This window comes from Nycticebus coucang, chromosome 2 (assembly GCF_027406575.1).
Source record: "Nycticebus coucang isolate mNycCou1 chromosome 2, mNycCou1.pri, whole genome shotgun sequence".
In the NCBI taxonomy this organism is placed as follows: Eukaryota; Metazoa; Chordata; class Mammalia; order Primates; family Lorisidae; genus Nycticebus; species Nycticebus coucang.
Window position 1 is genome coordinate 170,763,880 of NC_069781.1, and position 10,620 is coordinate 170,774,499.

Here is a 10,620-nt window from a genome sequence, read left to right on the forward strand (position 1 = left end):
AAAGTGTAGAGCATGATTCTTTCTGTGTTTTGAAAATCTGTAAAATTATGTATCTCTTATGTATGTCTGTATTTATTATCTGTCATCTACCTGTCTCCATCCGTCCATGTGAATGGATAGAAAAGGTCATTACCACTGCCCACCCCAGGAGTGAGAATGGAGTGTACAGGGATCAGGATCCAAGGAAGGACCCTCAATTTTTACTTTCTATATCTCAGGACTGTTAAAAATTTTAACAGATTGTTTTCTAACAGCAGCAGCAACAAAAGATTTAATACAAATTACCCACTGTAATCAGAACTGCTCCCTGGCAGCCCTCTCAAACATCTCACAAAGTGCCCAGAAAGAGTTAACATAGAGACTTCCAGGTGTTTGAAGTGAGGACAAATTCTGCATTTGAGGGTGGTGGGTGGTGTTAGAGCTGAGAAACAGCAAGGATCTGGGAGGGGAGGGAAGAGGCCAGGGGAGGGCCACTGCTCAGCTCTCAGCCCGGCCAATGGCAGGAAAGTCTCAGGCCCAACGCCCAATTGTGGAGACTATTTCAGGAGTCAGCCTCTGTCTCTGAGTTCATTGTCACTGTAACTTGTCAAAGAACCCAGTGAGCTTCTAGGTTTGGCAACTTGAAGACAGCTTCTCCTTTACTTGGAAGGTAACGATCTCAAGCCTGGGCTGCTCTGGTGGTGGTGGCTGGGTGGGCTGGTTGCTTTCCTCCTTTTGGTGTCTTACGATGCTTATGGTCTAGGGCTTTACTTTTACTAAGGACAACATTAACACTAAAGTTTTTCTTTTAAATCTACAATCCTTTTATTATTATGACAATTACAACTGCAAAGCATTAAGAAAATAACTATCATCTCAAAGGAAAAATAGTGGGTCTCTGCAGAGGACAAGCTACACGGCATTGAGACATTAGGGAAGCTCCTTCTTGGCCTTTCTTCCTTTCTCCTGGAAAGGAGGGAGCACCTATGCTTTGACTGTCTAGCGATTTCCATGTTATTTCTCCCTGGTTTCACTGGCTTAGAGTGTGGTTAAGCTTTCACAGGGTCTGCAGTATCCATAGCAAAAACCACTTAACCATGGACAAGGACTCAACTGAATGCTCTCTGCCAACATTAGGAGTGGATTCTTGCTTTACTTTCCATCTCAAGAAAAAGATTTAAAATTCCCCTCATTCATAGCAAAGCTACTTTACAAGAAAAAGTAGGAATAAAAGAAAAAAAGGAAAAGTTTGGAAAGAGGCCCCCAGTGAAGGCATCTTGATGCATAGATGCCAATGTAGCAACCCGCCTCCCCTAGTGCTCTGCCCCCAACATCATGGGACCTCTTTCTTCCTTTCCCCCATAGGCTTCCCGAGTGATGGACCCCTATGTGATTCAGATGAATGCCAATGGCGACCTCCCCTCTGTTCTGGATGTGCATGTCAGCTTAGGTGGCAGAAGCTCTGTGCTGGGAAAAATGAAAGGCAGAAAGGCCAGGTGGTCTGTGAAGCCATCAGACATGTCCAACAACACTTTTAACCCCATCCGGGCCATCGTGGACAGCATGAAGGTGAAGCCGAATCCCAACAAAACCATGATTTCTCTGTCAATTGGTGAGTTGGGGACATGAGACTGGGGCTGTCATCGTCTCCACCCCATTCCCATCCTCACCAGCTGGTTGGAGAAGATGGGAGTGGAGGGAGAGTCTAGTGCTGGACAGGGGAGGGTAACCTCTTGGTGGTTCCTTTTTTTTTTTCCCCTCCCATGAAAAGGAGACCCAACCGTGTTTGGAAACCTGCCTACAGACCCCGAAGTTACTCAAGCAATGAAAGATGCCCTGGACTCAGGGAAATATAATGGCTACGCCCCATCCATTGGTAAGCTCCCCCTGAGACTATACCTGGTGGCTTCCAAATCTTTAGTACTCTTATAATAGGACTAAACTTCCAGCAATTCTCCTCACTTTCATAATGCATAATTCATAAGGAGAGGCTAAGACTGAATGGAGTTTGGCAAAATGGGCTCAGGAGGCTTAAGCATAAGGCATTGAAGTCCAACTTCTTTCCTGACTTCCTTTGGCATACTGGTACTTCTCCTGGAGGCTCCCAAATGTACTTCTCAAATAATGCTTCTATCCTATCCTTACTCATGCTAAGGTGAAGGCCTTGAGTCTAGCTGGAACTGCTTGCTTACTGAGTCTTCTAGGTCCTAAATTAATTTATTTACTGTCCTGTTTTATTTCCTCTCTATTTGTTTAAGGCCTATTTTCATTATGTCCTGATCACTTTGAAATGTAATCATAGTTGTTTTAAGATCAAAGAGGTGAAAAGCCTATAGTCCCAGCTCCTGGGTGCCTGAGGCTGGAGGCTTACCAATGGGCTAACGTAGAAGGATAAAAGATTATTTCTGATAGAAAGAAATTATTCCTGTTTAGGCTTAATTCTTCTCATCTACTAAAAATTTCTACCCTAAAGATCTTGGTAAAATAAGTCATTTGGCTTTGTTTCAGGATTTCAAGTTTTTTTTCCTTGTGTATACATGAACATAGAAACATATTCTTTTTTTTCTTTTTGAGACAGAGCCTCACTTTGTGGTAGAGTACTGTGGCTTCATAGGTCACAGGAACCTCAAACTCTTGGGCTCAAGCGATTCTCTTGCCTCAGCCTCCCAAGTAGCTGGGACTACAGGCACCCGCCACAATGCCGGGCTATTTTTAGACACAGGGTCTCACTCTTGCTCAGGCTGGTCTTGAAGCCATGAGCTCAGGCAATCCACCTGCCTTGGCTTCCCATAGTGCTGGGATTGTAGGTGTGAGCCACCATGCCGGCATCAGCGTAGAAACATATTCTTTTTTTTTTTTTTTGAAACATATTCTTAATGCAGAATAAAAAACCCAGTTTCATGCCAAAATCATATTTTACAAAAACACTTCAGAGAGATATCAGGGACATGGTTTTTAGGATAATTATTGACATTTTATAAAGTTTCATCAATAAAAACCAAAATAATGACCAGAAGTTAGGTTATAAAATACTTTATAATGATTTTAATATCCAAAGTATTAGAGAACTGAAAAGCCAAAACCAAGTCTCCATTTGATAAATGTTCAAAAGATCTAAGCATTTTATACCAAAGGAGATACAGATAATTATATAGACAGTTATATGTGTATATATATACACACACATATATAATATAGATACATAAATAAAAGTGTTCTTTCTCATAAACAATTAAGGAAATACTGATTTATGTACTTTCAAGAGTTCCATTTATACCTATTAACAAACATTATGAAATAGTGTCTCTGGCTTTGCTAACTTGTTTCTTCAGAGAAAAGTTTTGCAAAATATTATAATGGGCATGAAACTGCCTATACTTCAAGCTTGTAAGCCAATACTTGGAAAGACTGTACAGGAAATAAAATTAATAGAAAAAATTAGCATGGGCAGCGCCTATGGCTCAAAGGAGTAGGGCGCCAGCCCTATATGCCGGAGGTGGTGGGTTCAAACCCAGCCCTGGCCAAAAAATGCAAAATAATAATTATAATAATAATTTGCAGAAAATACTTCTATGAATTTTATATAACATAAAAAAAAGACCATGTCTGTTAAATGCACTAATTATAACTTTTCAAAAAATATAGTCCTTAAAAGAGATTTAGAAATAATCTAAATCCTTTATTTTACACAGAATAAAATATCATTGCAGTAATCAAGACAGTATTTTATGGTTTGGGGAGCTCTTTCTTGTTACTGTTTGAACATTTGTGTTTATGCTAAAATTGTAAAATATAAAGTGAATCTCCTTTATCTATAGCAGCTGAGAGCTGAACTAAACAGATGTCCTCTGAGCAGGCGCAGAAGGCAGACTGAAGCCCATGTTGACCCTCTGGGGCACAGCGGTCAGTTGAGGGATGAAAACGCCACCTTCCGCTTTCTACTCTTCTTTCAGGCTACCTCGCCAGTCGTGAGGAGATTGCTTCTTATTACCACTGTCCTGAGGCACCTCTGGAAGCGAAGGTGAGCCTTATACAAGGTACCAGCTCGGAAGCAATTTAGGGCACACTATATCCCCTTTCCTTGTTTCTGTTCCACAAGGAATAAGTTTCGGGGTGTGGGAAAGAAGCTGAAGATAATTCCCGTTTAGCAATTTGAAGACTTCTAGTATTGTTGGGGTCACTTATCAGGGACTATATTTGGTGTCATTATGATATAATAATGACATCACAAACAACTTACATGGTATCTGTTTCAAGGAGTCTCAAAGAACCCCAAGATCACCTATATTTGATTGCAAAATATCATTTAAGAATAATTCATAAACAACAAACAATTACATTTTAAAATTTAACAGAATCTTTTTTGATTTGTAGCTTTTCCCATTCACCTGAAGGTCATTCAGAGAGAAAGACAGAGGAATATGGCATATTGGGTTGGTAGTAGAGACAGGTTTAAATGATGCAATCCTGCTAAGGTTTACCGTGTGGGGTCAGCATTTTCTAGCATAAGAGGTGTGTTCTTTATTTTCTAACATAAGAGATATATTTCAGAGAAGAGCCAGGCTTCAAATCTCTGGCCAAAAGTAAATAAATAACCAGGTGAAAAAAGTCCAAGGTCAGAAGGCCCTCAGTGAAAGTCTGCTGAATCACGGCCTACCTGTCCTTTCAAAAGTGACTTGTTTTTTTAAGTGGCTAACATTTTTAATGACAGTTAAGATATGGACTTATATACACATATTAATTTCTTTTGGTTTTGGCTTAGTATAGTCCCTCCTACTTTACTTAGAACTTGTTAAAGTAAGTTCATTGTTGTTCCCAACTCATCCATCTGACACTCTTTTCTCCTGTTGCTGCTGGAACCCCTAATGAAATTAACCTTTTGTTTTTTTCCAAAGGATGTTATTCTGACAAGTGGATGCAGTCAGGCTATTGAACTTTGTTTAGCTGTGTTGGCCAACCCAGGGCAAAACATCCTGGTTCCGAGACCTGGTTTCTCTCTGTACAGGACTTTAGCTGAGTCTGTGGGAATTGAGGTCAAACTCTACAACTTATTGGTAAATAGCAAAAATTTTTTTTTCTTTTTGAGACAGAGTCTCACTTCATCACCCTGAGTAGAGTGCCATGGCAGCATAGCTCACAGCAACCTCAAACTCTTGGGTTGAGAGTGAGCATAGCTCACAGCAACCTCAAACAAATGATTGTCTTGCCTTAGTTTCCCATGTAGCTTGGACTACAGGTGCCCAGCACAACACCTGGTTAAGTTTTCTAATTTTAGTAGAGACCGAGTGTCACTCATGCTCAGGTTGGTCTTGAACTCGTGAGCTGAAGCAATCCACCTGCCTTGGCCTCCCACAGTGCTAGGATTACAGGCGTGAGCCACCTCGCCAGCCAACTTTTAAATTTTAGACTTAAGTGCTCAATTACTACCCTGTAAAAATATATGACCATTACCTCAGGAGAGGAAGATCTGGAAGTAGGTGATTGAGGCCAAAGACAGATTTTATTACTTCCATTGCACTCTTGGGTTAAGTGAGTAGTCCCCCTAAATTTTTCACAATCATCTTAATCTCATTCTTGTTTCCTCTCTAGCCAGAGAAGTCTTGGCAAATTGACCTGAAACAACTGGAATCTCTGATTGATGAAAAGACAGCTTGTCTCATTGTCAATAATCCGTCAAACCCCTGTGGGTCAGTGTTCAGTAAAAGTCATCTTCGGAAGATTCTAGCAGGTAAGTTCAGCAGACTTCACAGAGGAGGAGATGGGGACAGAATCCACGAGCTCTGGATTGACGAAAAAGTTTGGAACTTTTCTAGGAGATAGAAAAGGTGGAGATAGAGGGCTCCACCAGCATCTCTAGTCAACAGTGTGCCAAAAGAGTGGTAGGACTTGCCTAAAAGAAGGAGAAAAAGAAATACTTGCCTCTCCACTCCCATCATGTAGAAGAGAGTTGAATTGTCTAGTTAATTAAATGGCAGATTTAATCTCTGTACCATGGAAGATGATCAGAAATTTCAGTTCTTAAATAGGAAGACAAAACACACAAACATAAAATACAAAGCACAAGAATACCACATGAATATTAAGTGAAAGTGAAAAGGCAATTTACGTTGAAAATAACTTCATCATGTTTCTCTTATTTTCAGTGGCTGCAAGGCAGTGTGTCCCCATCCTAGCTGATGAAATCTATGGAGACATGGTGAGTCTTGGTTAGGATATACAACTATAATAATCTCAACCCCAAATTATTTTATGGGATTTTTAGAGGCAGAAACTGGACTAATCAGAAGTAGCTCCTTTCAGTACAGCAAATCAGCATCCCTGCACTCTCATCAAATATAAATGCCTTAGCCAGTTTTCCAAAACCCAAAGCACTCTAGAAATCCAAAGATTCTTAGAATTCATTTGTTTGCAAAACTTGATTTGACCTGATAAAAAGATATTTGTAGATTTTATGTATCCCACTTAAGGATCTAGATATTTGTTAAGAGTGTAGGGGAGGTGGCAGAAATGTTAACTATTCTTGATTAGGTATGCCATCCTAGATTGCTCTGGGAGATTATATAAAGTACATAAATATGCCACATGGCCTTTCTAAGGTCCAAACCATTCTTCAGTCTGCAACATATCTGGGGCCAGGAATTTCAGATAAGGGACTGGGGGCCCATATTTTATTTTTATTTTTTTTTATTGTTGGGGATTCATTGAGGTTACAATAAACCACCATATTTTATTTTTAAATCTGTAACTCCAATAGTCACTAATTCCATAGAGCCAGATTCTTGGAGTCATACATATTACTGTGGGAGCGTTACTTTCCTCATTTTAGGCTTCCTTTAATCCACACTAGACATCTAATTAAATGTCTTTGGATAGCCCCCTCTGAAGCCTCTGGGAATCCCAATCATGCTTCAGGGTAGGAAGGAGCCTGTTAACCCGAGGCCTCATCCCTAGTGATAGAAGGAAAAGGTCAGGAGGTGTGGGATCTGGGATTCCAGAGGGGAAGTAAGCAAGAACACGAACATACTTGGCACCTCTCTCCTCAGGTGTTTTCAGATTGCAAATACGAACCACTAGCCACCCTCAGCAATGACGTCCCCATCCTGTCCTGTGGAGGGCTGGCCAAGCGCTGGCTGGTTCCAGGCTGGAGATTGGGCTGGATTCTCATCCATGACCGAAGAGACATTTTTGGCAATGAGGTGAGAACAATGTGGTGAAATAGTATATATATTGTAGGGTATTTACTTTTGAGTGACCAAGTAGACTTTTTGCTCCCTTTTCTTTTTCTTGGCAGTCACTCAACAGGTGTGTGGCAGAGCTGAGCTCCAAACCCAGGTGGTCGAAGAAGGCCATAGGCACTATTGCTTCCCAAGATTAAAAATATGATAGAAAGAGATCAGAAGAGTCCCCCAAGTAGGCAAAGCTAAATGATGTGTTTCTTGGGGGGACTTTTAGATCCGAGATGGGCTGATGAAGCTGAGCCAGCGGATACTGGGACCCTGTACCATTGTCCAGGGAGCTCTGAAAAGCATCCTGCGTCGTACTCCACAAGAGTTCTACCACAACACCCTAAGCTTCCTCCAGGTAAGGGCAACCCATGGCCTTGCACTTTGGGAGTTTGGGAGCTGGAGAAGGCCACCAGAGTAATTAGGAATAATGAGTTCTAGCTTCTGGAGCCATCTCCCAATATGGGGCTTCCGTATCAGGGGCAGCTGCTGTGTAAGTATCCACCCACACATTTCCCTTACTTCTGGCAATTCACACTGCTCCTGGCCCAACACTTTAAGTGATGGAGCTTTTTCTTATTGATTCCTCATGACAGAAGATCAAACATAGGTTCCTGGCCTTCAGTGAGGGCTCTATATTTGACAACTTGGTTTTTCTTTTACTTAAATTTTGCTCCTGATTTCTCTCTGCCTCCTTTTGTAGTCCAATGCTGATCTCTGTTATGGGGCACTGGCTGCTATCCCTGGACTCCAGCCAGTCCGTCCTTCTGGGGCCATGTACCTCATGGTAAGTCTGTGAGTGGCAGGCACTAGATTTATGTATGTTATAAAGCAGAGGAAGCCAGTCAGCAGGACTGCCACCACTCACAAAGAACCAGCTAGGCTTCTGGGTCAGCCTTATTCTGAATTGTCCCACTGATGTAATTTAACTGTGGTGCTCATAATACTCTTAAAACGACTTAATTCTTCAGTACAGAGAATCACTTAATGTGTAAATATAGGGAATATATAAGATGTTAAGTGAGAGGCTTTCCATTCCACTGTAGTTTTCAACTGGGAGTGATACTGGTTCCCTAGTGGAGTTTAGAAATGTACAGAAAATTTTGTCAGTTTTCAGAATAACCTGGGAGTGCTATTTATTCATTTAGCATTCCTGGTCCACAAAATGGTATTTCCATTTAAACATCCTGCAATTGGTGAGACAGTCCCATGCAATAGAGAATTGTCTGGCCCTACTGCTAAGGTCAGAAGAATGCCAGTGTCTCTTTTGAGAAACACTGGCATTTTATTTCCAGCTTTCACTCCTTGGCATCCAGAAAGGAACTGTTCAATAAACAAAAAAATTAATATAAATATATCCTCTCCTCCCTGAGGAAAATTCCATGAGTTCATCAATGCTAAGCACTCTGAGTTATTAGTGGTAAAATTCCAAGATACCTTTTAAAGTAGACCCTACTTTAATTTTTGGCACAGGAAATTGGCCTGTTCTCCCTCCTTCTGATAAGTTTGCCTCTCCTTCCTCTTATTGGTATAGGTTGGAATTGAGATGGAACATTTCCCAGAATTTGAGAATGATGTGGAGTTCACGGAGCGGTTAGTTGCTGAGCAATCTGTCCATTGCCTCCCAGCAACGGTGAGTGCTTGTGTCTCTCTTAGGACATTCTTGTTTCTACGGCCCAAAGAGCTCTCTCTGGGTTGGTTTTTAGCCTGACCACCTCTCCTCCAACAAAATGTATTCTAATTTGGTAAAATTCAAACTGATGTGTCTGATGGGCTCCATTTAAAATTTCTCTCCCATCATTATTCCATGCATACTGGGAAGAAAAGTTGCAAACAAACTTTTTAAGTAGGAGGAAATCAAGCTTGTCCCATAAATCTCTTTTAGGATGAGTGAACTCAGTTACTTAGCACTACAGTGATGGGGAATGAATGAGCTGATGACCCTGATAAAATGGCATCATTGCTTCTGGCTGATTAGGGCCCTGGCCATTTTAGGGTAGTGCAATACCAGATTCAATTGCTCTGAAAAATAATAGGCTCTTATTTTTGCAGTGCTTCGAGTATCCGAATTTTTTCCGAGTGGTAATCACCGTCCCTGAGGTGATGATGTTGGAGGCTTGTAGCCGGATCCAGGAGTTCTGTGAGCAGCACTACCATTGTGCTGAAGGGAGCCAGGAGGAGTGTGATAAATAGGCCCTCGTTCATTCTCCCAAGGATGTGTCCTATCTGGGAATGGCTGGTCTGGCCTTACTGCTCCTCAGGGAGTCAGATGGCCCTACTGGGAGAGGGGCTGCAAAAGGACCATGTTACGTGTTCAGGATTGCTCTGCTTTTCCTGTTAAACCCACATACACATTCAATGCAAGATTCTCCTCTCCCTCTGCTCTACTCGAGTGACTTGCTAATTCATTAATCTGCCCTCCCATGTGATTGCCTCCTTTTTCCCTGAGAGTACCAGGTGAGCAAAGTTCCACAAAGCAGCTGAAATAAGAAAGTAAGAGCTCAGAATGAGAGAAGCAAAAGATCAAGAGAACTTGTACCCTTACCACATACTCTAAGTAAGAACATACTCTCTCCAGTCAGGTCTGAAGCCCAACTCAGTTATTGCCTCACTTCAGGTATAACTCACTTTATGCAATAGAATTGTAACTGGAAAGAAGTTGGGGACACACACATTTGGTTAATTATATTCTAAAGATGTTAGGCAAAGTTTCTATTTAAAGGATTCCTGACAGAAACCTTTTCGTTGATTTTTTTTTTTGGTAAAGAAATGTTTTGTGTTGCAAATAAATATCCTTTAATTGATCAACTACCTAAATTTAGATTTGTGTGCATCAGGCTTTCTTAAAGTGAGGGCACATGTGTGTTACAGAAAGGAGGAAATCAGAGAACCTTCCAGAAAGACTGCTGTTAAGGGCCAGAAATAGCCTCACTTATTGTTATGGAATCATTACTTATGCTGTAATGTTAATATTGATTTATTAATAAGTTATATTATCTTTTCATACGTTTTCTAAGAAACATTTATATAGACAAGGTCCTTTATTTTGCCAAGGGCATAAATTATTGTTTTTCTTCTTTTTTTAAAAAATAAATTTTACCAAGTATGTGCTGCTGTGATGTGTTTTTTCTCCTCTGCAGGGAAATTTCTAACCCCAGGCACTGCTCAATGTGACTGCTCCATTACCCACTAGGTTTCATTTATTTCTTTGTAAATGTTCTGACTTTTGGAGTTACTTAAGAACCACAATTCCTAAGACATTTTATCTGGGAGCTCAACTTCTGACTTCCTGCTTACAAGGCAAACTTAGAGGCAACAAATTATAACCTCTGGCCCTTGTCTTTATACTTTAAACATTTTGGATCCCTGACATCTAGTCCCAAATTCTGACCCTTGCCTAGATCCACTACCTCTTACT

General features: G+C 41.0%; 1 protein-coding gene across 1 annotated transcript; it reads left to right on the forward strand.

Moving 5' to 3' along the window:
* Positions 1-536: 536 nt before the first annotated feature.
* On the forward strand, positions 537-10,308 carry TAT (tyrosine aminotransferase). The gene is made up of 12 exons (XM_053606596.1): positions 537-649; positions 1,345-1,591; positions 1,751-1,855; positions 3,933-4,000; positions 4,875-5,033; positions 5,569-5,707; positions 6,123-6,175; positions 7,023-7,175; positions 7,432-7,560; positions 7,906-7,989; positions 8,737-8,835; positions 9,255-10,308. The coding sequence occupies exons 2-12, from the start codon at positions 1,357-1,359 to the stop codon at positions 9,393-9,395; spliced, it is 1,365 nt and encodes a 454-aa protein (XP_053462571.1). The 5' UTR covers positions 537-649; positions 1,345-1,356; the 3' UTR covers positions 9,396-10,308.
* The last annotated feature ends 312 nt before the right edge of the window (positions 10,309-10,620 follow it).

What these genes read in the sequence shown, in the direction of transcription:
- TAT (XM_053606596.1), top strand. Translation starts at nt 1,357, where the DNA reads ATGGACCCCTATGTGATTCAGATGAATGCCAATGGCGACCTCCCCTCT. An exon ending in ACACCCTAAGCTTCCTCCAG is followed by an intron (nt 7,561 to 7,905) that starts GTAAGGGCAACC and finishes CTCCTTTTGTAG; the next exon opens with TCCAATGCTGATCTCTGTTA. An exon ending in TCCATTGCCTCCCAGCAACG is followed by an intron (nt 8,836 to 9,254) that starts GTGAGTGCTTGT and finishes TTATTTTTGCAG; the next exon opens with TGCTTCGAGTATCCGAATTT.